Below are 26,598 nucleotides of genomic sequence, written 5' to 3'. Positions count from 1 at the left end.
GCACATCTGTTCAGGAGCAGGGCCTTTGAGCTGGGCTCCTGCTGTTGTTTTCTCTGCAGGGCTTTTCTCACTTTAGTGAGAAAGTCTCTGAAACAGGAATCTAAGATGGGACTCTATGCTGCAGACTCAGCCCAGAGCTGCTCATTATGCCCTAATTGCAGGTGATATGCAATGACTCCACCAAGGGAATGCAAAATGAACTGCTCTAATTGCACCAGAAGCATACTATGAAGTCTAGCTCTCACCCTTTGGCCCCTGAGAAAATGTCACTGGATTTAAATAGCTTCTCCATTCACTACATAACTCCAGTTTCTCCTGCTGGCAAAAATTGCCATCATGAACATGTCTGTGTAATGTGTGCCTACATGTGTTTATATGTTTTCTAATCTTTAGGGTATAATTAAAAGATGGGGTGTAGGAGGAGGTGATAGGACACCTCACCTTAGATGAGATGTGTTACCTGTGATCTGGAGCAAGTAATTTTTTTAAACATTTATTTATGCATACAAGAGCTAGGGGGTAGGCCAGAGGTGTGGGCAGTAGGAGGTAAGAGTATTCACCAGAGAAAGAGTGGGGAGCAGAACAGACGGATCTACTGAAATGCACTGCTGAGGGGAGCAGCAGGCAAGATGGGAGAGATCTGTTGCTCCATGTGAGTTTGCTCCCCGGCTGGGGATTGCACTTGTGCTGCAGTGTCTGCCGATAACTTCATAGTGCTGAGACTTAACCCTTAATCACAATTAGAGTTGAAGAAATGCAGCCAGTGGGCCAAAACCAGCCCTCATCCTGACTCTATATCGCCCATGAGCTAATGATGGCTTTTACAGCTTTAAAGACTTTACAAAACACAAGATGAAACATTAAAATTATACAAGAGAAAACCATATCTGACCCCCAGTGTCTAAAACATTATCTGACACTTTATAGAAAAAGTTTGCTGACTCCTAATAGTTAGAATGATAAGAACAGCAGCAGTGAATGTTTACTTTAAATTGGGTTCCAAGTGTTTTCATGTATTATCTCACTTAATTCTCACAACAATCTTATGGGATGGTATGATAATTATATTTATTTTACAAAGGAAGAAGCAGCCCCAGAGACCTTAAGTAACTTGCCCAAAATCACACTGCCAGTAAGTGGCAGAACTGATATCTGGGCTCAGGCATATAACCACTCAGAGCCTGTTTCTACCTCCACCATATGCTACAACTCACAAGTTGGCTCATTTTTCTCACCTGTATCTTCTGATTTTGGCTTGTATCATTGTATGGCTTTACTGTACTTTTTGGTAAATGTTTAATGTCATTATCTGTGAGTGATGGAGCCATATTGTAGCACTTACCAAATGGGTGATCCTCAAAGCAGATTCTTACAAATAGTCCATGTTTTAAAGGCTTCCTGGTCAAATAACCTTGAGAAAGCCTTGTTAGACAGCTTTTTGTTAGACAGCTTGGTAGACAGCTCTCAGAAGTAGTAAGTATTCTCATCAGTCACAGCAAGGAGGAAGGATTTTCAGCTTTTCCTCAAGCTTTTATTTATTTTTTTCCTGTTGAAGGGACAAATTAAAATCTTTCAGAACTATTGTTTTATAGGGAAAAGTTCAGTAAATAATGATGCAGAGGCATTCAACCCATTATTTTTCCAGAATTATCGAAACAATATGATCTAAGCTTCCATTTTCATCTTTGCCATAAATATTCTGTATGTGTGTTTTTTTCCTTTGGCCATATATATTATTTTTATTGTCCTGTTTTCCTGCTGCCACATTTCTCCTCTCTCTTCCTACCCCCCATTTTTTAGGGGGTATCGGTTTATTTTTTCCTCAAAGGGTAGAAACTCAAGACTATTGATTTAGATTCCTTCTAATATCTCTTATATTGAAGGCTTTATTTAGTTTACAGGATTACTTATAGATTTGATTTGTCTTAGCCAAATAAGCTAATGCTTCCTCAAGCAAGAGCCAGAGGCTTTTTGATTGATTATATTTATCACAAGGCTGTAGCGGATGGCATATGTCTGCACGTTGCAATACTATTCGTTTTGGCATGACTTAATTTGCCAGTGTTGTCAACTTGTACATGCCAGGAGCAATGTGACCTCGGGGATTATACATATAGGCATCAGCCAAAGAAAAAACTTCATGAACACTTTTTAATTCACCAGCTGTTCATTCATCACTTACTACGAGGATTTTGAAAATTTGACAGTTGAGATCAAAAACCACCAAAACTGATGGTTTCTAAAGGCATAGGATGAGTCACTTGGTTTTCTTAAAATCTAAAAATTCTTCATTTGTTGTCGAATTCTCCATATGGAGACCAAACAGGTGTTACATAAAATAAATCCAATATCTCATTTTTGTTTTGAACGTTTCTGTGGTTTGTAGGAATGTAGCTGCTCCAAACTTTGAGCTAATAATGAACATCATTTGTTGTTAAGCCCAAATCAGTAAGAACAAGTGAACAAAAGACACTGATGTATTATGAATGCCTGAATGCCAATATATGTGTGTATATATATATATATATATATACACACACACACACGTATGTATATTTTCTTCTTGCTGATTGTTGGTTCTTCATCTGGATCTTCAAAATACACTGGTAACAGACAAATTAACAGGAGAAAAGATGTACACATCTATTATTATGCACAGGGGAATCACAAAAAGAAACAAATGCACAAACCAACAGTCAAATTGAGGATTTATGTAGCATCTTAATAAGGAAAAGCAAGGGGAGAAAAAAATTATTGGAAGGTCAGATGATTTTTAGAGAAGATAAATGGACCTTTAGGAGAACAGATAGGAGAAAAGATTATGATAATTTCTGTTTGGGTGTGATACCAACTTTTTATTTTCCTAAGAGAAGATTGGAGTTATTCCTGGGAAGGGGATTTATGATGGTTGAGTTGTCCTGGGAGGCTCTGCTTCAGGTAGACAAGGGCTATTGGGAATTCAGATGCCTTCAGCTCAAAGTAATTCTTATGCCAAAGAGCCAGGGGGTGGCATGTCCTAATTCCATTCAACGTTGTATTTTATTGGAGTACATATCTGGAGTTAGTGTGGTTATTCAGGACAAGATTCTTAGTTCCAATAGGACACTGTTACAGGGTACCTGAAGTATCAGGCTTCTGCAAAAATATATCTTAGGAATAACAGAAAACCATTTGGCATGGGAACTTGAGACTTCAGCTTCTGAGTCATGACCAAGAACAACACGCTATCCTCTCCTTTCTTGTGATTATTGAGAGGTTCTTTCCATCCAACGTTGTCAGGATAGCCAGCCACACTAACACACTGTTTTGACTATCTGTGAGTGACTAAACTAATTTTGACTAAGACAGTATAAATATTATTCAGGCCAATCTCATTCTATTTCTTCAAACACAGCCACACATACTCATCTGTGGAAGCTTATTTCTTGCCCAAACACTTATTTTCCATGCTCTAAAGGTGATTTAGTAATTAATGATACTTAGTACATTTCTCTTTAGCTTTCATCAACTTTGTAGACAGAGAGCAGCAGATGAAAAATTTATATTTTCTGGAAGACAATAAGTCAAGAAAAAGCCTAGTTGTCTTTTTTTCTCCCTCTCTGTTCTTCGATTTTGATTTTGAAAATTGTATGAGAATTATAACCGACTTCCCAAGGACTTTTGAGATTATTGTTTTGCAGTCTCTCTGTTTTTGTTTGTTTTTTACAAAATCTGCATTGATATTTAGCCACAAGCTTCAGTCCTTTACTATTGTTCGTTATCATAGGCTCATTAATTTAACCTTCCATTTTGGGCTTTTTTATCAACTGAACTGTTATCTAGGACTATAAGCTTCATTCCTTTATTATGCAAGAAATTCTTCACACTCTGTTATCTGCTCTCTTCTTTCCAGGGGGGACCGGTGATGGTGAATTTCTGGTTTCTTGCCTAATTTGTTCTCACTGTCACCGCTGTCATTGTCTACCTGTTTGCCTTCTGTGCTGTGGTCTTGAGAGGGTTTCCAACACTGACATGCTTTCCTGGGAGACTGGCACTTAATACATTCCACCTGCATCTCTCCTTCTCTTTCGTAGAGCCAGCAGAATGTAGCTGACATAAAAGAGAAAACTTGAGCTTTCTTCTTAGCCTGCATTAGACACTGGTCTGTGATATTCAAACCAACTCTGGTAAATCTGATCCCATTTAGTTTTAGAAATGGCTTTAGCATTCTGGACAAGCACAGTCCAAGTTAAAATGTTAATGCTTTTTATCAAATCCTGCCTAAATCACCAGCCTCTATGCTCTCTGGCCTCTGCCACTGGGGTTTTATAATGTTTGCACCAGACCCATCCTCAGAGCTGGACAGAATGTCAGTGGGACCAAGACATTAGTAATGCTGGCACTCAGCCTCCCGTGGCTTTGCTGCTGTGTGGACATCAGCCGTGCGTGGCCCACAGGCCCCATCACTGGACATTTGGGGGTGTGAATTGTGTTCTGATCATATAGATCAGTTTCCACTTCTAGAAAATGGATCTCCATTTTGTGTCTCTACCAACTGATCTAATAAATAAATGTTCTGTCAGGAAGTCCAGGCCCAGGGAAGTCCTGATCTTGTGCTTACCTTTCCCAGAACCAAGGGAGTTGTTTCTTCTAACAGACTTCAGCAAGCCTTGTCTTGCCGACATTTGGAAGCACAGTGAGTTCTGTTTCCCAGCCCTAGAGAGACAGGCTTTCTAGGTGAATCCTAACAGTTTGCATTTTAACGATTCAAAGGTGATTCTGATGCTGCTGGTTCCTAGAGTATAGACCTTCAGTACCTAGTCTCTAGCTAACTTTTGAGCAGGCTTAGTTAAGATGTCACCGCCACCCCAACAGGTGGCCACCTCTTGGAAAATAAGGAGCCAAACACCAACAAATGAAGGAGAATGCTACTGATTCTTTCCTCTGAAGAAAATTATATAACAAACTTGGAGAGTATCACAGGGTCTCTGTTAGTTTTTTGCTTTGACAATATGCTGCTTTGACTAAAGACTAAAAAGAAAGCTTCTGGAACAAAATCTGCAAATAAGATTGAGTTGAAGGAACAACAGCCATGCCTAAAGTAATGCTGACTGAATAATACTGGGACTAGTTATTTTAGGGCGACAAATCAGAATGTGTATTGAAGGGCAAATAGCCAAATATCAATGACTTAATATTAGTAATGGGATTTTAGGTGAGGTTTACTTTTTACTTAATACTTTCTTGCCTTTTTTTTCCCTATACTGTTCTATAATAGGTATTGAAATACTGCTTTCATACTCTTAAAAAAAAAACAACTAACATTTTAAAGAAGAAAGTGAGATATATATTCTGCATAAATTCTTATATTTTTCAGTTTAGTTTTATTGTATCTATGTCTACATGCATTTTATTTTTAATGGAAAGGGATCATTTTGTTTATAACAGTCTCATGTTCTAGAGGCAAAGAAGATAGGTCAGGGAGAGACCCAATCATTTGCCTGGGAAATGGACCCTGCCTGTGTGATGAAAATAATTTTAAGGAGTCCCAGAGGAGAGGTTAGAAGTCCCCAGGGGAGAATTAGAAGCAGCTCCTGTACCTCTCTTTTGCCCAAACCATCCAATACAAGCCCTCAAAATGCCCCTGAAGGAACTTTTTTTAACATCTCCTTAGAAAGGCTGAAATAAACATTAAGATTCAAAATTGAGAGACTAAATACAGTTACAAATTTGGTTATGTGAGCCAAATTGCTCCCATAGGCTGAGTCCCCTGCACCCAGGCTAACCATGCCCACTCAAGATGGCCAGGCCAGAGGGAAGGTACCCAGTGGAATAGAAAGCATATCACTCTCAAGCCAAGATATGTGTTCAATGTGTGTCTGGTAAAGAACCTTCTAGAAACACCAGCCCGAGGCTTAAAAATGCACTACCTGAGGCATTTTTTAGACTATTAACATACATGGCTATTTACAGCAATCCAAGGACACTTTTTACTTCAGTTATCTGAAAACATTCAGTGAAGTCTATACACATCTGGTTCACTCCTGACACAACTTTTGAACTAAATTCTAGGGCTCTACTGACACCTGCTGGCATTTCACCTATTTTCTGTTTCAACAAAAAATCCTACCATACTTCCTAAGATCCTTTGGCCTGATTATACAGGGTGTACTTTATCTGAAAGATAATAGAAAGAAAGGTCTGATGGAACTTTTCCATGTTTTGGAGGGAGAAATGATTAAGCCTTTGAGTGAAAATCCCTCATGTGAAGGGCAGACAACAGAGTTCTTATTGCCTCTCTGCCCTGTGCAGTAACTCTGTGACCTTAGGCATGGCCCTTGACCTGGCTTTCATCATCACAAAGAGAAAGAAGCAAGAGCCTCCCTCCCTTGCCCTTCAGGGCTTTTGAGGATTCCTGTGACGTTTCCTGCTGTCTAAAGCAAGCACACTGTCAATAGTCTGAGGCCCTCAGAGGTCACTCTTGGAAACCTTCCATCACAATAAACAAGATTCTTCATCAGCGCTTTATTTTCAAAAGGTGCTTGGAAGTTTTTGAAGCCTGCTCAAACCTTGGCATCTCTGTTGTTTATTTTTCAAAACATGCTCAATAGAATGCTCAGAAAAGCCAGCGAACAGTTTCAGATGTTGTCCACATTTTTGCCCTAGGAAACCATGGGCTTTATTTTGTTTTGGAACATATCACAAACCTTCCAATTGAGAAAATGCATCCCAGTGAATGCCAACCAAATTATTTGTGCTTTTTCTGTCTCCTCTTGGGAAACTTTGTATGGGCCTGTGGTTTGTTGGCCAATAACAGGATATTTTATGGACCCCAGAGAGTTACATCCCATATTTATCCTGACAGAGGAAGTGAAGTCTGATGATGAAAATAATAGAGGCATTTCTTTCATGCTCCTATTTTATTTCTGCCTCCTCCCTCAGAAGCCTGACTTCACCATCATGCTTGCAGAGGCTTATGATTCTTAAAAAATGGCCTTTTCTAGTTGTGAAGGGAAATTTACCTCTGATGGTGTCTGAGTTCTCCCTCAGAAAGCTGTTTGGTATGACTGGAACACAAAAAGGAAAGCAAGAACTCTCCGTTCAGCTCACAGCTATTAGAATTGCTACTGTCAAATAAACAAAAACAGAAAATAACAGGTTCTGTGAGGGTATGGAAAAAGTGGAACTCTAGGTACTGTTGTGGGAATGTAAAATAGAATGGACTCCACAGGAAACAAGATAGTGGTTCTTCAAAATATTCCAAATAAAATTACCGTATAATCCAGCAAGACCACTCCTGGGATTATATCTGAAAAAATTGAAAGCAGTGTCTTGAAGGGATATTTGTATGCTACTGTTCATAGCAGGATTATACACATTCGCCAAGGCGGGGGCAGGGGGGAGTTCCCCAAGTGTCCATGGACAAATGAGTGGATAAGCCGAATGTGGTATCTACTAAAATGGATACTATCCAGCCTTAAAAAGAAAGGAAATTCTGGCTTCTTTCACTTATATCAATTCTTCCACCTCCATCCATGTTGCTGCAAATGGCATGAGTTTATCTCTTTGATCAGAGAGTAGTACTCCATTGTATATCTATACTTATCTTCTTGATCCAGTCATCTGTTTTGAGCATTTATGTTGTTTCCATACCTCGGCTAATGTAAATAGTGCTGCAATAAACATAGTGCAGATTTCCTTTCAAATTAGTGTTTTTGTGTTCTTTGTGTAGATAGAAACCTAGGAGTGGAATTGCTGGTTCACATTGCAGGGTCAGACAAAGACATATTTTATTTTAGTTTATTTATTTATTTTTAATTATTTTATATATTTTTACATCATTTTTCCTTTTTGTACAATGTATGCATTTTCATCTTGGTTGTAGTCCCCGTGAAATTCCCACCACCCATTCACCTGTGAACTCTCACCGTGGTCCCTTGTGCTCTTCCCACCCTTGTTTTGATTCTACTCCCTTTCTCCCCCACCCCAGTAGTATGTCTCTGATTTATAGTTGCCTGTTGATTTTGATTTTTACTTTATTATAATTAGTTTTTTTTTCCTGATCCCTTATTTGGATCCTCTACATTCCTGCTATAAGTGAGACCATCCAGTATTTTTCTTTTTCTTTCTGGCTTAGTTCATTGAGCATGATCCCTTCCAGCTCCATCCATGTTGCTGCAAATGGCATGCAAAAACAGATTTTAAAACCAACCCGGGGAGCCTCCCTGGTGGTGCAAGGGTTTAAGCACGGCACTATGAAGCAATCCACAGCCTCTGTAGCATGAGTTAGATCCTCAGCCGGCCAGGGAGCCATCCACATGGTGCAGCAGACCTCTCCTGCCTCACCTGCTGCTCCCCTCAGGAGTATATTTTGGTCACTCTGCCTGTTCTGTTCTCCATTCTGTCTCTGGCGGTTCTTCTCACCCCCTGCATCTCTGGCCTGTACCCCGGCTCTTGCATGCATAAATAAATAAATCTTAAAAAAAAAAACCCTGGAAAACTGACCATAGATCTGAAGCATCCAGGAGGGCAGGGGAGGAGGGAGGAAGAGTGAAAACAGAGGTGGGTGGCACAGGACTATGGTGCTTTGATGGTGGGAGAGCTATGATGACAACACCTGAGGGGAGAAATCCTATACTGTCAAAAAATTAACAAGGATGTAAAACAATGGTACATCATTAAAAAAGAAAAAAAAAGAGAAAGGAAATTCTGACTCATGCTATTACAATGTGGATTAACCCTGAGGAGATTATGCAATTGCAGTAAACCAGTCACCAGAGGACACAAACTATGTTCCGTTAATATGTCCTACCTAGAGTTGTCAAATCCAGAGAGACAGAAAGCAGATAGATGGTTACCAGGGGATGGGGAGGGGAAGAGGAAAATGGGAGGTTGTTTAATTTGATGGGCCAGGAGTTTTAGTTTCACAAGATGAAAATCTTTCTGGAGACGAGTGGTGGTGAAATGTGCACATTTCTAAATGACACTCAAAAGTTTACTTGAAAATGGTCGATGGGCCTCCCTGGTGGCACAGGGGTTAAAGACAGCACTATCAAGCTATTGCCAGCCACTGCAGCACAAGTTCAATCCTCGGCCGACCAGGAGCAACCCACATGGCGCAGCAGACCTCTCCTGTCTTGCCTACTACTGCCCTCAGTAGTATATTTTAGTAGATCTGCCTGTTCCGTTCCCCACACTGTCTGGTGAATCCTCTTACCCCCCCGTACCTCTGGTCTCTACCCCAATTCTTGTATGCATAAATAAATAAATATTTTTTAAAAAAGGAAAATGGTTGAGATGATAAATTTTATGTTATATGTATTATACCACAACTAAAATTAAAATAACACATACAGAGAAGTCAGTCTGGCTAGTCTTTTCTTGAAAAAGAACCAGCCTTTTCTACTAAAATGCCCCTTAAAGAAGGCCCAAATTCTTTTACTGCCATATACAATCTTCCTTCACTTGTCCTTATAAATCCATGGGGTAATGTTATGAGTTAAACTGCAGTCCAAGTCCTTATACAGAAATGATGTAAGCACACCCCTGTTTACTCTGGGTACCCTGGCAATCAATGCGTGTTTTACTTTTTAAGGCTTCGCTGGAAAAGGCAGGCAGGTACGATATGTAACAAATTCTAGATGGAAATAGATTCACACAATAAAATTGATCCTCTATAATGGGGAGAGCTAAATATGTCATATATTGTATAATGTTACTTAGAAATAATTAAGATTGCCAGGGATTGAAAAAGTGCTTATATTTAAACAGGCTGCAAATAGAAAGTTAAACAAGTCAATCAGTGGGCAGCATTCCTTTGTGACAACCCTCTGTTTAAGGACACTGTAGATGCCACATTTCTCTCATAGAAAGAATGAAAGCTGTTTACTAAAGAGTAAAATATGAGCATGTGAGATGAAGATGACTGTGTGGCAGGAAAGGGATTAAAGAAGAATTTATACTATTATTACTATGCAAAAGAGATATAAGCTATCTAATAAAAACCAGCATATTTGGCTCCAGATTTTCTCACCAAGAACACTTTTTTTTTTTTTTCCTCTTTCAGCAATGGGTAGAAGGCCTGAGATCAATCATTCACAACTTCAGGGCCAACAATGTCAGCCCAATGACATGCCTCAAGAAACAGTGAGTTTTGTTTGTACTGTTCTTTGTTCTTGGCTGTTATCAAGCAGATGGTCAGATTAGGAGGGAAAGGCTAAGTATATGGCCAGGCAATGCCTTGCTTGCTTTCTGCTCCATGCATTTGACCTTGGAGAATCAGTTGACCAGTGCATACCTGTATTCTTCATGCCGTCTGGCAGGGCATGCCTGATAACCCACCACCCAAAACCTATATGAAAAGAATGGTTGATGGCAAGATGATGCTAGAACCTCAGCCCTGCAGTATCATCTGTGTTGAGGGCAATTGCTTTTGTGTCTGCAAGGTGAGGATGCTCATAAATAGTTCTGCATGCCACAGGAGCCACAGTTGAGTGCTATTGTAGCTTGAACGTATGTTTTATGAAACTGAGAAAGGGGGAGTTTGGTCAAGAGAAGCACTTACACAGAATCCATTGTTGGGGTGAAAAGTGAGCACTGATCCCAGGTGCTGGTGAGCACACATTCAGAGCTAAAAGGTAACAACTCATCATGATCTTCAAATTAACTGTTAGACTGTTACTGATTGCAACAGTGAGCATGAGGGTTGTTAGCTAAGGAGAGCCCTAAAACCAAAGTACAAAGAATGTTCTGGCAGCTCATGTAAGATGCTGAAAGCCTAGGGAAAACAAGGAACTGCTCCCCATCCATTTGAGTTGATGAACTTCCCTACCCATTGGAAATTAAGGAAGGTGCCATTTGATCTGTACTTGCTGGAGTGGGAGCTAAGAAAGGGAAGAGAGCCCCACGGCTCCTCAAGACAAGGTTGGCTGATGTCACCATCATGGCGTCACCATCTCACCACCTTGTTAGATTATTAAAAAGCAACAATCAAGGACGAGACCGGTCACTGAGTAAGTACAGGCAATTTGTTTTGTTTTGCTCAGTGCAGTCAGCTAGGGTTGCCAGGTTAAATACAGAATTCCCAGTTAACTCAGATAAGTAACTATTTGTAGTATAAGTATGTCCTAGGCAATATTCAGAGCATGCTTGTAGTAAAAAGTTACTTGTCTATCTGAAACTGAGAGTCCCATGTTATTATTTGCTACATCTAACAACCATAAATTGATCTTACCATGTATTATTGTCTCCGGCTTTTGGAATAAATGTTCTTTGTTTGAATGAACTTTCTTTTAAAGTTCTTGACTGGATTGACGTTCTTTCTCCTGAGAAACATTAAAACAATGTTGTTCACTGTTATTTTCCAGCTGGATGAAATTGGCATTTATGACCAACACAAATGGTAAAATTCCAGTCAGGAGGTAAGCCGGTTGTTCCTGTCAGCGCTCCATACCCTGCGTCAATAACCCTCATGTTCCCAGATCAAATAGAGAGCCCTGCAATGCTCTTGTTTTTTAATTTCTTTAACTAAAGTTATTTCTGGGAGCTTAATTTGTTTTACTTCATCAGATGCTGTATTCAGATCTTAACAATCATTGCGTTCCTCAGGATCTGTAGCATTAACTCTTCTTTGATAAATGAAGGAACATCTGAAAATATAGTAGTTTTTTTCATCTTTAAATGCATTTTGGGATCTTAATTTTTTTTTAACACATTTGGCCTACGCAACTATTAGCTAAAACTCAACAAGTTTATGTTGTGCACTACAGTGGAAGTGTGTGGCCTAGGTTAGGGGTAGTTGGGGATAGCTGCCCCTGGACAGTGTCTCTCATGCCAGGCTGTGCTGCTTCTTTGGTGCCCAGGGCGGATGGACATCTCCTTTGACTTCTTGCCACTTGGTCTGTAGGTGCGTTCTCATTGACCACACACTCTAGGGCTGACCCATCCTCCCTCACCCTGATCAACAGAACAGTGATGAAGAAAAAAAAATAGCTGTAAAACTTGGGTGAAATCAAGAATGGAAAGAACAGGACTCAGATACCTACTCCTTGTGTATTCTTTCATACTATGGTGTGTTTGACCCCCTGAGGGTTCCTCTGTGCTGCCCTCCCTCTTTTCTGCCTCTCCCACGCCCTGTCTGGTTTTGCTAGTGGTCTGTGAGTACAGTTACAATTGGAAGCTCTTGTGATGGTAATGAGGGAAATTCTTTACCAAATTCTCCCTCTATTTTTTTGGCTGGGGTTTGCCTAAGCACTTCATGGAAAGTCAAATGCTGACCTGGGCCCCAGAACATGAAGCCAGGAGTGTATTTGGAGTCATGAGCCTAACGCCACAATCTGAATTGCATACAGATTCCCCACACATCAACCCGTTATTCTAGGACTCTCCAGACTCATGTCATGTTGGCCTCTTACCTGGATACCACTTTAGCAAAGAAGTCAATTGATGAACAACAACAAACAAAACCCAGAAGTATTGGTAGAATCCAGACTTCAAAAGGCTCTCGCAGAGATGAGGTGACCAAGTCACCAATTGCATAGCAGTTGCCTGCATTTGAGCAGTGGCCTGCCTGACACTCATGGAGATTTCTGACCCTTCAGCCACTTCATTCTGCTCTGAAGCTTCTGTTCTGCATCCCTGTGAGAGTATCTCCATTCTCTCTCCACATTATTCCTTTCATATTTTGGAAAATTGTCTTAGAGGCCATCATTTTCTCTTCATTCCATCTATTACAATAATTGTGAGCTAAATATCTACATGATAGAACTATGTACATAAAGAAAAAATAATAACATACAAACCATGAAGATGTCAATGAGCAATGTTCTTATTATTTAACCTTTTATTGGGGACTTAAAGGGGTATTTTAAAAATCTATATGTAGCATTCTCTCTTTTTATATAATAACTTACTAGCAAATTAATTTATGTCTGCTTTAGAAGAAGATTGAAAAATGCTCTGCTATCACCCCTGACTGGTGGCTTTTAACTTATCCTTCTTTTACTTAAAACCCTTTTTCACTCTGTTGAGCAATAGCAATAGCAGGACAGTAACCCACATCCTACAGTTATTGCCAAAAGTACTGGGATTTTTATTTAAAATCAGTGTTAAAGTAATAACTCCAATCTTAGGGAGTACAGCTGGCAGTGTGAAGAACGGAAATGTAACTTGTATTGGTTTTTATATACTTTTCTTACTTTTTCTTCCAAGAAAAGGTTCAGGAAATGGACTAAGTAGAGGCAGGTAGATTGTGGTCAAAGCATTTCTGACCAGCAGTTCTGATTAAATTTGTACATTTCCTACTAATTGAGTTGTTGTTATACAAACTTCAAGGCCTTTTCTACTTCCAAAGATGTTTATCTAGCATATTCACACACAAAAAATGACCAACTTTTTTGGTAGAAATAGCTTAGATGGTTTTCCATCTCCTTTAGCTCTCTTTGTCCTGCAGTCTTTGCTGCCTGCCACTATTAACAGGTGTTTGACAGAAGACATCTGTGATTTGGGAGAAGTTTGCTAGGGTTGATAATTGACACCACGCCAGAAAAAAGTGGATAAATCTCCCAGTGGATGAGCAGCCAAGGGCTAGGTGGAAATTGTTCTGAATGTTTTAATGGCTATGAAGAATAAACACTTTTAAAATGTCACTTCATCACTATCATTCTGAAGTTTTAAAAATGGAAACTATCAAGATAGTGTACATGAAGTTAAAAGGGATCTGGCTTTGACTTCATCACATTGCATAGCTTGGAGATGGCCCTGCTCTTAGGCATTAACCAAAATTTAATATCCAGGAAGTTACAAAAATGACAAATGAAGAAGTTGGCTTACTCTTTTCTCTCTCTTTGCTTTTCTTTCTGTGTACATGATCTTATGTGGTCTGCCTTTCTGTCAGACTTACACTCACACTTAATTTATCTTCCCACTCAGAGCCAAAGCTTTGAAAGCCACTCTTTCCTGTTGCCATTTCCTGTCCATGTTACCCAGAGTTGAATGAGTGGCAAGAGAGTTAGGAAATGGTAGCAAGACAATAGCTGTGGGCTATGACTGGAAGAAGGACCAAAGAGACAGTTGTGTTAAAGAAGGCTGGAACTCAGGTCTGGTGATGGCGTCCCCACTCCTGCATAAACTATCCGTGTTCTGAAGGCCCAGTTGCCTGAGAGGCGAGTCTGACCCTGCTAGGACTTCCCTTCCTTCTTAAGCCTTTTCGCCAACTGTTTCAGAAGATGGTGTGAAAACCAATCGACAGAGTGGAGACCCTCTGAGAGCAGGCAAAGAGCGAAACTCCCTTAGTTTCCAGCGAAAGATCCCCAGGAATCTGGAATTTAACCATGACTCTAAAAGGACTGGGTGCCAATTAAAGGCATTAGCCTTTATAGTACTTCCTTTGGGGCTGAGATAGTAGGTTTTTTGTTTTTTGTTTTTTTTTTTTTTCATTCAACAAAAACTAATTGAGCTTGAAGCAATTAGCCATAGTCTGTGGGTATGAGGACTATAGATAGAGTTGAATAAGATACCACCCCTTTAACATTCAGTTCCCATGTAAGTGTCTAGAATGTCCCCTTGTGATAAATGTGTTTCTCTCAAGATCCTGGTTAAATAGCATTTTGCCGGACCTCTGATGCCACAGGAAACTCAAAGAATTTACCTTTGCTCCATGACTTCCTTCCCCTGAACAAGCCAATGTAACACACAAGTGTGATTCCAAAAGCTACCTGGAACAGAGGCAATAAAGGAATGACCCAAAGGGAGTGATTACTTCAAGGTCCTTGTTCCCATTTTCCATTCTGGGTTTGGTCTCTTTGAGAACAAGGTGAGCAAATCTGTGGTGAAATTGCCCAGCCCAAGCCCTCTCATGAAAAGAAGGGCTCAATATGAAGCCTTTGCCATGATGTCACTTCCTGCTTTTATTACCTCAGAGAGCCCATTTTGTTGGGCTCCTACTGCCCTCACTAACATATTCCTATGTGTATCTACCCCTGTCCTGGCACTGAATATCCTAATTTTTCCTCTCTTTTTCTCTCTTAATCTCTTTATCAACCCACCCATCCTCCCCCGCTTACTACAAATGCTTGGATGTCTCTGTTTTCATGAGACCTTCTTGTCCTACTTACTACCTCTTGGCACTTCCCCAAGCCCTAGCCAAAAGATTATATTCTAAACACTGTTCCCATCCTCCAGGCTCCAACCCAGGTCCAGGTTCTGCTTCACCTGGAAGGTTCAGGCCTCGTACTGGCTTCATTTATGACCATGTCAGTCAGTTTTCATCTCGTTTGTCCAAACTTAATGGAAACTGAAATAGGATGAGATTGCTATGCAAAGATTTCCCTCCTAATTACAAGTGTCAGACATTCCCAGACTTGCTAGAGGACTGTAATTCTCACATTAACACATTTTTTTTAAATGACACACTGAATAGCTATTTCCCCCTATATTATAAAGGTGAGACAAATTGCTTCTCAACCCAGTTCAATGTACAAAAATGCCATGAACTCTATAGAGAAGGGGGGAAATATGGACACAGCCCCTTTACACTAGAAACCAGTTTACTTGATGTCAAATGCATGTGCTCTGCCATGTCTATAAACCTGTTAAAGATAATTCATAGTCCTTCCTATATTTGAATACAGCTGCCTCGAGCACTCTTAAAATGTACTTCTTGAAGTAATCTTGCACCAAGTATGAAATAATAAAACTTTGAATGAACATAGAGCGATCCATTTACATCAAGGAAATTCTTCCAAGTCTCTTTTGGGAAATTGTACCCTGCAGCTGAATTGCTGATCTCTTCTACTCATCCAGAGTAATTGCCGATCAGTGCTTACATTTGTTTTTGTTTGTTTGTTTGTTTTTGGTGGGAAAAACCTTCACAACATTTATTCTTCAAAGCAGCAATCCCACATCTTGAACTTTCCCTAAAGTTATTCCTGTGACAATGCAGAAAAAAATTTGCACAAGGTTATTCATTGAATTTTTTTATGAGTATGTATGGGAAACAATTTATGTCTATACAGTGGAGATAGGTTGTATAAATTATGATCGATTGAGCCACATAAATATTGTTTAAAAATGAACAATGAGTGCCTCCCCTGGTGGTGCAGGCAGTTGAGCTCTGAAGCTCTCTGCGGCCTCTGCAGTGCCGGTTCGATCCCAACCGGCCGGCGAGGGTCCCACATGGCACGGCAGACCTCTCCTGTCGCACCTGCTGCTCAGTAGTGTATTTCGTCAGTCTGCCTGTTCTGCTCCCTGCTCTGTCTCTGATGAGACCTCTCACCCTCCCACGCATCTGGCCTGTACCCCGGTTCTTTTGTAAATGAATAAATAAATCTTTTAAAAAATAATTAATTAATTAAAAATGTCAGATTTATTAAAAAATAAAACAAAAATGAACAATGATGTAAAAAATAAAAAACACTATGTTTCTGAAAATTACTCCATGTAATCAATATCAACCTTACTCAATGTTTTTAATCACCCATAGTGCTTAGATTTGAAGCTTGTCTTACACTTAACATGAGCATTGAGGGGTATGGCAAGGTCATGTGTAGGGAGGTGCTCACAGGGTGGGCATCCCAAAGCCAGTCTTCACAGGCAAAAGTAAGCTCTCTCTTCAAGTGGAGGCTGGACTCCTGAATTGTGAGTTTCAATTACTATGGTGACAATTTACCTGGGCTTCCAATCAGGGAGAGGATGTAAGCTCATTTGGGTGCTGAAGGTATGACTCAGAGTCAAACGTGGCTTCTGAGTCTTGATAGTGTTCATTCTAAGTGTCATCAGTGCATTTATCATGAGGAATCTTTCCTGCTTTTATCATCCCCAGGAAATATGCTCATTAAGGTGTTATCCATTTTATTAGCCATGGTGAACATTATTCTAGTTTAAAGGCTAGCACCATTATTCAAAAATACCATGTCTCAAGGTAGTGCCATGGTTCTTTTGAAACACTGAGTAAGTATTCCCCTGCCTCCCAGCACCTACTGCTTTCATAATGTCAGCAGGAAGGCTGAGGAGTACCCCAGAACCCCCAAACCTGAATGCTCTGATGGGGTTCTGCCTTCTGCCACACAAAGACAAAGCATACTCTTAGTATAAAAGAACTTTAATAGGATTGGTGTGCATAGAATGAGGAAAAATAAAGGATAATAATTTCCCAACAGTACACCCAAAATTACTCATTCGCTCATGGACAATGCCCAGTAATCAAGATTGGCCCAAAGTGGGGCCACGGAGGCCTGAAGGTTTGCCACAAGTCTAAGGCATCTTCTTGGGGGGAGGGGGGAACCATAGAAAAGGAGCAAAAAGGACCAGGCAAATCTGGGACAGAGAAGCAAAATCAATTTACGAAAGTAACAGCTGCCATTTTCAGCCTCCCTACATGTCTCTTCTAAATGTCTTTATATGTTTTGATTCCAGGTGTCCTCATACATGTCCCCCAAGCCCCTGTTGCAATTCCAAAGCTGAGAAACAAGAGCACCCTTTCTCTTCACATTTCTCTCTGCTCTGTGTCTCTCCTCATGTCTTTGCTTCCCCTGGCCACTCAGCTCTCCCCCTAAGGTGGGCAGGGAACATGGAACCTCCCTTTTTTATGGAGATTCCTCTCTGTCATAATAATAAAGCCCCTAATCTTCGAGGTTACTGACATTTCAGAACAACTCAAAGGTGCTTAGATCAAAAAAAGGAAGAAAGTATATCTGATGATGGATGTCAGCATAGTAGGTGTGAAGCCAGGTTTAGGACAATCGCAGGCTTGGGCTGAGTTCTAAGGCATCTATTCTTTGCCCCTAACCTAGCTATTGTCAACCTGAGGTTTTATCTAGAGCTGTTGACCCGTCTACCACATTCCTTTTTTCCTAAGAAGCTAATTTGGTAGATCAAATTTTAGCATTGTTTTTCTTTAAGACTGTAATCTGCCCCAGTGTTCACAAGTACATAGGACAGCGGGGATGTGCCTATCTTAGGATCAAGCTGCCTGACTAGCACAAACAGCTCTGGTACTTTAGGAAGTAAAGAGCTACTTTAGGTAGTAAAAAAATAATAAAATAAAAAGGCCTAGAAATGAAACGTAATTTTATTTTCATCTTCATCTCTCCCCTCTCCCTAGTGTAACTTGAATCTTTGCACTGGAGAAAACAGAATTGACTTTTTTTTTCCTTTTCTACTCTAGTATTACTAGAACCTTTGCATCAGGGAAAACAGAAAAGGTGATCTTTCAAGCACTCAAGGAGTTAGGTCTTCCCAGTGGAAAGGTATTTATTAATAATGTATTTCTAAAGCCATTTTTAATTTATATTCTTAGATATAATAAGCCAAACTTTTTATGTTAAACTGATCTCAATTAGAATTAGATTCTGTCAATATGGTCACAATTTTCTCTTTCTTTTGTTCTGTGGGCACTTTAACCTAAATGTTTTATGATTCAAAGAGTGTCATTTGAAATGGTTTTTGTCAACTTTTTTAAGAAAAGGAAATGACAGCCAGGCTGTCTCTTTAACACAGCTTAAGGAAAGTTTACTTTATAGAAACCCATCAACATTGCCTTGACCAAGCCCAATGTCAACATGAATAATTAACTAATAAATCAGTTCTTCAAGAAGGCTATGTGGTATTTATGCAGCACTACTCCCTAAACAAAACATTTGTGTTATGGGCCCTTTGGATTTAAAATAATTGAAATTAATTTGACTGCAGGAAAGATTTAAACCTGTTACTACTTTTAAAAATCCTCTCTGAAATAGTAACTTCAGTTATGTAAAGAAAAATCTTATCTGGATGTCCTGTATCCCTTTTTGTGGTCTTATGAAAACTCACAAAATAAGCATTAGTAAACATGAGCTTGATTTATTCAGCAGCCTGTAAGCAGGCACTTGCTTTTCTCCTTCAAGGAGATGAGGAGAGAACATTTCACTATATTTGTGCTGTAGGTGGGTCCCAGAGCAAGCCCAGCCATAACCAGTGTTTGAATGCCATACCATGGCTGCATACTAACTGGAAATACTCATTTATACATGCCGTGTTCTAGTGGGGTGGCCTGCCCGGGGCTGGAGGATGGCCTTCTGGTTCCCTATCAGTAAGAATCAGGGACGGGGGCCCTGGGGATTCCAAATGGCCAGCTCTTGGCTTCTCCACCCACTGTGATTGATGACACTCTCTTATTCTTTACAGAATGATGAAATTGAACCTGCCGCATTTACTTACGAAAAGTTCTATGAACTGACACAAAAGATTTGTCCTCGGACAGATATAGAGGATCTTTTTAAAAAAATGTAAGTTCTATTTATGAGCAAGTGTTTTAGCAATGTGATCCTTTTAGATTTTTAAAACATTTTGACATAGATTTGATAGCAATGTTGATAGTGTGTAGGAATATTTAGTCAGGGTTACATTTTCACCCCTTAGTTTATCAGTGTAAAAGTTCACTCTGATTCTTTGAGAGACTTTTACGAAGTAAATTGCAGCGCCTGGAACCCCTGCCCCCCCCTCCCCGCATTGGCTTTACTAACTACCTACAATTTTAACCTGCTCCTTTAGGTATTAACCCATTATGTGAACTAACTAGATTCAATTTGGAATGTTATTATGTTGTTGAAAAGTTCATTCATTCCAGTTATTCCAAATGGATGACTTACATGTTGTTTTTAAAGTAACATTTTTTGGATAATGCTAAAGAAGAATTGCAGGTATTTACTGTGAGCTAGAATGTTTTCTTTCCTTTGTTGTTGGTTTGTTTTTTTCTTACAATCTCTGGTCATTTTAAGAGTGCACCACTACTTCAGGGTTAGAAAATAAGTTTAGAATTAACATCAACAAATGTCAACATGTAAATCGTACCTACTGTAGCATCATATACAAAAACTTACTTTTTCTAATAAATTTCTTTTCAGCAATGGAGACAAAACTGATTATTTAACGGTAGACCAATTAGTGAGCTTTCTAAATGAAGTAAGCTTTTTCATACATTAACTCCATAAAGTCTGTGTGCAGTGGCTTGCCTCTCCAATGTTCTCATTGCATGCCCGCTTCATATGCCCTCATTTGCTTTGCTTCTTACCTGCTGATCTTTCCATGATGGCTTTACCAGGTGCAAAAATCAGCTGCTGCCCTGTGTGTTCATACGCTTCCTGTATGTTGGCTTTGCACACCGCTTTTTTTGTTGGTTTCTTGCTGTGATGTGTAGCTCTGGTTGTGTGTGTGTGTGTATGTGTGTGTGGATTTTATAAGATATTCATTTAATTAAATATGTCTGTGTTTTTGCAAGATGATATTTAAGGTACTTTTTTTTCTATTGATCTCATTAAGTAGAAAGAGAATGGACTGAGTTTACCACACTCCTGTTGGATTCTCCATTGCTAACTTTTTCTCATACCTTTGCATGGACTAGAAAGCTTTATTTTTGTCTCTTAATGGATTGCATGTAAAAAAAATATGTAGGTTCAAACAAAATATTTTGGCAACAGCACAACACTGGAGTTCCTGGGTGAAAATTTAGTACCTATCTTGGATTGCAGGTTAAATTTTTGCTTTTTATTTTTATAATATGCTCAGAGCTAATTTTAGAAAGTGTTTCACTTAAAAGCCAAAACTGATTGAAAAAATTTGCTTGATCACTAGAGAAAAATATTTGAGAACACATAAAGATCCCCACTTATATCACAACTAAAGTACCTTCTTTTTTTTTTCTTTACACATACACAAAAAGTATTTTTCTCTTCAGTGAAGCCCATTACAACTCTTGTTATTCCAAAAAAAAAGGGAAATTCACATTTTTTCTAATACATTAATAACAAGAAGAGTTTAATTAGGAATGGACAATATATTTATCTTTTAAAACAATTGATGTTAACTACTGTGCCACATAAATAGAAAACGTTAGAAAAGACAATATAATGCCAGTCGTCAGATATTGCCTTAAGAAATGACAACAGGCATACTTTTATTTGCCAGTTGGTAAAAATAAATCACATCAGTGCCAAAGGGTTTCTCTCTTCTTCCCCTGTCAGGGCTCAATGGCTTCCAATGTGTAGGGTTGCACATTAGAAGCTGTAGTAACAAGAGCTCAAAAGCACTGATAGAGGAAAGAGAAAGCATTCCATACATCAGCACAGAAGCTTCCATTTTTAAATAATCCTTTCAACACATTACAGTATTTATTTTATTTGAAAATATTTCAAGTTTTTGCACTCAGTAGTGTTTGGTCATGCAAATACTATGTTCAGTCTTTACCCAGATATTATTCACATTCTTATGCCACCAGTGACTCAGAAAATAAATTGGTTTGCTTTGTTTCCTTAACCCCTTCTCTTCTACTTTTTAAACAAAAAAAAAATATTGTTTTATTTCCTTCAACTTCATCCTAGACTTTGGGTCATTGATCATCTTAAGTTTTGTTGAGGTGGGCAGGAATCTTGTTTTCTACTAAAGAGGAAAACCACTTGAGTGGAAGCGAGAAAATTTACCACATCATCAATTGCCACGTCCTAAAAAAAGGGACTCTTACATGCTCTGGGATGAAGCTGGTACCAGCCATCTATCAAATATTACAGACTTTAATATGCATTTCACTGTTTGAATAAGGAAACAATTCTGAAGTCTTGAAACTAGGTAACACTACAATGTGCTCTTATCTCCTGCCTTTCCCTTAATGGCTTGTTCTTATAGGCCTGCCCAATAACACTCTTACAATTCTTATAAATCTAAAACATAATAGTTGCTAATCAAAAGGTATGATCACCCTTGCTTTCTTGCTCTACTATTCACATTCTTTCTTAAAATACTTGTCATTTAGTCACTATTATAGTGGCCAGTAACACTCATCTTTTGTATGTTTCCTTCCATTTGACTTTTATTGACATTAAGGAAATGTTACCAGCCTAACCAGATTGTATCATTGGTGCTCAGAAAACGGGACTCAGTCACAAAATTGTTTCCACAAAAAAATTGTTTTATCTAGAAGCGGTACCACATCACGAGAACAGCAGGAGGCAGTACTCAAGAAAAGGCTGCCTCGGAGTGGCAAGCGAAGGAAGGTGATACAGAAAAGAAGGGAATATGGGAACATACAGGAATGGGGAGAGTTTCGTCGTTGTCAGGTCTGAGGGGTAGTACTACCTAGTCAGTCAATCACAGGACTATTGAAGATGTTTTTGAAGTAGTTACTCTACTGTGTTGTCAATTAAAGGACCCACAGGTGTTAATCAGGCACTGATGTTATCAGCATCCTCAGAAGGAACAGAAATATTCAGCTAAGCATTAGGTGACCCATCATTGTGGCCTGAGGAAAGCAGCACAGTGACCATGTGGTTATTCTTGGTTCAGCCTCCACCACAGGAGCACCTTCGATTTGGGGTAGGATAATGAAATCAGTGTGATTCTAGAGCTCTTTAGGCCATGCAGAATACAAGAGAGTCCAGGAAAGTGTACAGCCTTTATTTTTAGTCAGTTCTGCTCTAAATCTCTTCATTTTCTATCCTATCCCAGTGAACTCAACTGGAAGGACTAGACAGAAATCTGACTGTCTCCTAAAGAAACTTTGTCAAACTTACAGAATGTTCCACCAGCTCCTTACTCCCTCTCTTTTGATTTCTACTATTTCCCCTCCCATCTCTCCAAAACCAAAATACTCTTTACATAAAGCACCTTCAAAATCCATAATGAAAAGTTCACTTAAGAAGGGAGCATGCTTTCCAATATTTGGGCCTGTGATTCCAAAAGCTTAGCTCTAAACATCTTTAAAATACTTCAGTCACATTATCTCAACAGGACAGAATTCACATTGTACTAGAAGCTCTGAATCATGCAATAAGACAAGAAATAATAAAGGAGGGCCTCCCCTGTGGCGCAGCGGTTGAGCGCTGGGTTGTGAAGCTGCCCGCAGCCTCTGCAGCGCCGTTTTGATCCCCGGCTGCTCCCCGGCCACCAGAGGAGGGTCCTACATGGCACCTGTCCTGCCGCCCGCTGCTCCCCTCAGCAGTGTACTTGGGCCCTTCTGCCTGCTCTGCTCCCCGCTCTGGCTCTGGTGAATTCTCTCACCCTCCCACGCTTCTGATTGTACCCAGTGCTTGTATAAATAAATAAATAAATCTTAAAAAAAAAAAAAAAAAGAAATAATAAAGGAGCCTCATAAACAGCAAAGGGCAAGACCCTACTCTCACTATTTTCAAGTAATTATTACTCTGATCATTGAAATTGTCAGCTGAAAAACTCTTTGACTAAATAAGAGAGTTCAGTAAGGTAACCAGAGAAGTGATCAACTACGAAATCGATAGGCACATGTACACCACTATAACCAATTAGATAACTAACAGGGAAAAAATTCCATTTATATTAGCAAAAGCCATGCAGCCTGCCACCAACTTCTAGTTTGTAAATCCCTTTACTCTTTATTTAAAATTTTCTCTTCAGTGCTTACTAATGGGTATCTCCAGGAAGTTGGGAGGAAAGGAGAAACCATCAGACATTTACTGCACTAGTTGCTGTGTAGGAGCTATACCCGCTCCTCCCTACCCTTGCCTCCCACCCTGTCCACTTACTAGGTTTTCACCAGTAGCTTTAGACCTGCTCCTTTTCTGCTCTCAGTATCTCCTTGTTCATTGCTCCGGAAGTGTGATTTGGACCAGCGACACTGGCATCCCTGGGAGCTTGACAGAAATCCAGAATCGTGGGTTCCCCCCCAGATCTACTGAGTTGGATTCAACATTTCACAAGCTCTCCGAGTGGTTTGTCTGCACTTTAAAGTTTGTGAAGCACTCTTCTAGTGGGTTCCCTGTATCCCCCCTCAGAATGCTTACTGTGATGGGAAGATTATAAGAGCAACATCTATCTCATTATACTCCACAATGAATTTAGTCTTAGAATTCTACCACTCAGATCTAAAATTGTGCCACAGCCAAGTCTAATTCCCATCCAGTGGATTGAAGGAAACTTTCTTTACTTATATTGTAAAGTGGAAAATTATGGAGTTTAGGAAGGCTGGTAGAGGCACGCACCCGTGTTGCCTCAGGTTAGATAGTGCTACCAACTCAGCTCTCTGTATGTGATAATAATGGAAAAATCTCTGGACTTAGTCAGTTTCACCCCATCTTTCTTCTTATTGGGAATCTAATTGATTTTAATTTTACCTTTATTCTCTGCTGACTCATTACAAAGATGGCAAGAATTAAGGGTCTGCAGAATTGGAAGATGCATGGAGGGCAGACTAGAGACATCAACATAAGAAAAAAGAAAAAGGTCTTTGGTGGCCACAATAATTAAGAATTAGCTTTATCTTTCTGTTGCTGGTAATCTCCACCCTTCTTCACACATACCATATGTTCATCTAGGGCTAAACCTGATTTTTAAAAATTGTTTTAATTTACAGTTGAGATAATATGAGGGCCCAAGATAGCTTTCCATTTACAGTATCTTTATCCTTGATGCATAGGGAAAAATGACAGAGATCCTTAGTCTAAGGAGAGCCTTAGTCTTATGAATAGCCTACTCTGACAAACTGTTATTTATATCTTTCTTGAATATTATGTGGTTCAATATCTGTCCCTCCCAGTGCTGCTTGGGTTGATGTCTTTTCTCAGTAAGAGCAAGGAGATAATAATGGAGTCAGGTCCATTATCTCTTCGTTTACTTGGGCCAGTTCTGTGACCTATTTTCAGAAGCTATTTAGAATCTCATTTTACAAAGCTCTGGGCAGCATGGGGTGAATGTCCTGGATACATCACTTCCCCGAATATAGAATCTCAACTAAAAACCAGTGGGTCCCTCAGCGTTGGGAAGCATTTTCCCCGCTGTGCTTTTGTCCCTATGTTACTCTTATGCAACCTTATTACTCTGAAATTACCTGGAAATGAGCTTTCTACTCATTGTTTTTTCATCCAAAAATTACGCTTTTATGCCTACCACAAACCTTGTATTTGTTTCCTTGCTTTTGGCTTAGCCAGATTGCCCTGTGCTTCCTTTTTGAAATGTGAAAATTCCAGGGAGAACAAAAGATGATTTCATCAAGTTGAGCAGATGCAAAGGCAAATGCAATTTCATATTGTCTGCTCATAATACATACTTGCTGAAAATGTAGAATAGTGGATTAGGATCCATCCATCTTAGGACTTGTTTTGCCTGACTATTGCTTCTGATCACCAAGATGGACTAATGAATGTCATGCCCTAGGGCTAAATTTTAATGGACTTTAGTTGGGAGGATATCTCATATTTAGCATTTCTGTGATTGCAGGACTTAGGTACTTAAAAAAAAACTTGAATATATTAAAATGCATACGTTTTACATGTTAGAGCAGTGCTTCTTAAAGTGGAATACATTACTTATAGAGAATCACCTATGAGACTTATCGAAACACAGAGTCATGAGTTTCACCCCAGAGAATCAGATCTGGGTCTGGGGCGGGGCCTGAGAATCTACATTTTTAACAAACTCCCAAGTGAGGGAGATGCCGCTGAAGGCACATACTTCACACTCCAAACACCACTGGGTTACAACAGACACATAGATGTACATAAAAAGCACCTCGGTGTCTGATTTCCTCTCCTCCTATCCCTAACTTTACTGCTTCTCTTTAGCTGAATCTCTAATCTTTCTTTGATTCATATGGATTTGCCCTGTCATTTCCATGAGTCCAGAATACTTAACCAGTGAGCATATCTTTAAGTCAAAAGGCTTCATTTCAAGAAGGAAAAGAAATCCAGTGATCAACCATAAACATAACTGTATCGGGGTCCAAAAGGGTCTTTTTTTTTTAAAGACTTTTTTTTATTTATTTGTGCATACAAGAACTGGGGTGTAGGATAGAAGTGTGGAGGGTGGGGAGAGTGAGAAGAATCACCAGAGACAGAGTGGGGAGCAAAACAGGCAGATCTACTGAAATACACTGCTGAGAGGAGCAGCAGGAGAGACTGGAGAGATCTGCTGCACCGCGTGGGTCAGCTCCCTGGCCTGGGATGGAACTCATTCCTCAGTGGCTGGTGATAGCTTCATAGTGCTGAGACTTTAACGCCTGTGCCACCAGGGAGGCCCCCAAAGATGGTCTTTGCCTCCCACAGCCATCATCCTCTGTGATATTACTGACAGAGATGGGAGAAGGAATATGCCTACAAAGAGTTTTTTGTTCGTTTGCTTGTTTGTTTTTAAAACAATGCGTTCTCACCAGAGAGGTGGTGCTTGTCATTCCCTTGAGTCAAGGACTCTACAGTTGCATGGCACCCATCCATTTCCTGAACAAACTATGGCATGCCCTCCCTTGCCTGGCATTCCATGGTCCACCTCACAATTCCTCTTTTTCTGCATACTTCACAACTTTGTTCTTCATGGTCTCAAGGCCTGTTATTAACATAACAGTTTCTGCTCTACCACATGCATGGATGTGAGCTGTTGTGAGCCTTAATTTTCTTAGATTACAACAGAAGCATGCTTCATTGGGATACATTAATGAAAGGATATTCATTTCTTTTTGGTTAATGCTGTTAAGTGCACGGGAAGGGGATAAGGACCAGAGAATAGTAGGCCACAAATACTGTAGGGAATTATGTCAAGTGAAATTCTGTTGGCCAAAGGTATTCATTCTGTATAGCCCACTTTTCCAATGATCATTTCAAAGCACATGAGGAAGGGAAATCCATATGA

The 26,598-nt window shown here is 39.7% G+C and overlaps 1 protein-coding gene across 5 annotated transcripts in view; it reads left to right on the top strand.

Moving 5' to 3' along the window:
• Positions 1 to 26,598, top strand: part of PLCB4 (phospholipase C beta 4) — a 379,157-nt gene that overhangs the window by 272,008 nt on the left and 80,551 nt on the right. For all 5 annotated transcript variants that reach the window (XM_054696412.1, XM_054696407.1, XM_054696400.1 and 2 more), the window contains 5 exons: positions 10,046 to 10,125; positions 11,346 to 11,399; positions 18,143 to 18,224; positions 19,141 to 19,241; positions 19,860 to 19,917. In XM_054696412.1, coding sequence (XP_054552387.1) covers positions 10,046 to 10,125; positions 11,346 to 11,399; positions 18,143 to 18,224; positions 19,141 to 19,241; positions 19,860 to 19,917 — 375 coding nt within the window. The remainder of the gene's footprint in view (positions 1 to 10,045; positions 10,126 to 11,345; positions 11,400 to 18,142; positions 18,225 to 19,140; positions 19,242 to 19,859; positions 19,918 to 26,598) is intronic.

Source organism: Talpa occidentalis, unplaced genomic scaffold (genome assembly GCF_014898055.3).
Source record: "Talpa occidentalis isolate TD23 unplaced genomic scaffold, MPIMG_talOcc4v2.1 talOcc4.10, whole genome shotgun sequence".
Lineage (NCBI taxonomy): Eukaryota > Metazoa > Chordata > Mammalia > Eulipotyphla > Talpidae > Talpa > Talpa occidentalis.
Note: the sequence above shows the minus strand (reverse complement) of the source record. Positions and strands in the feature narration are given on the sequence as shown.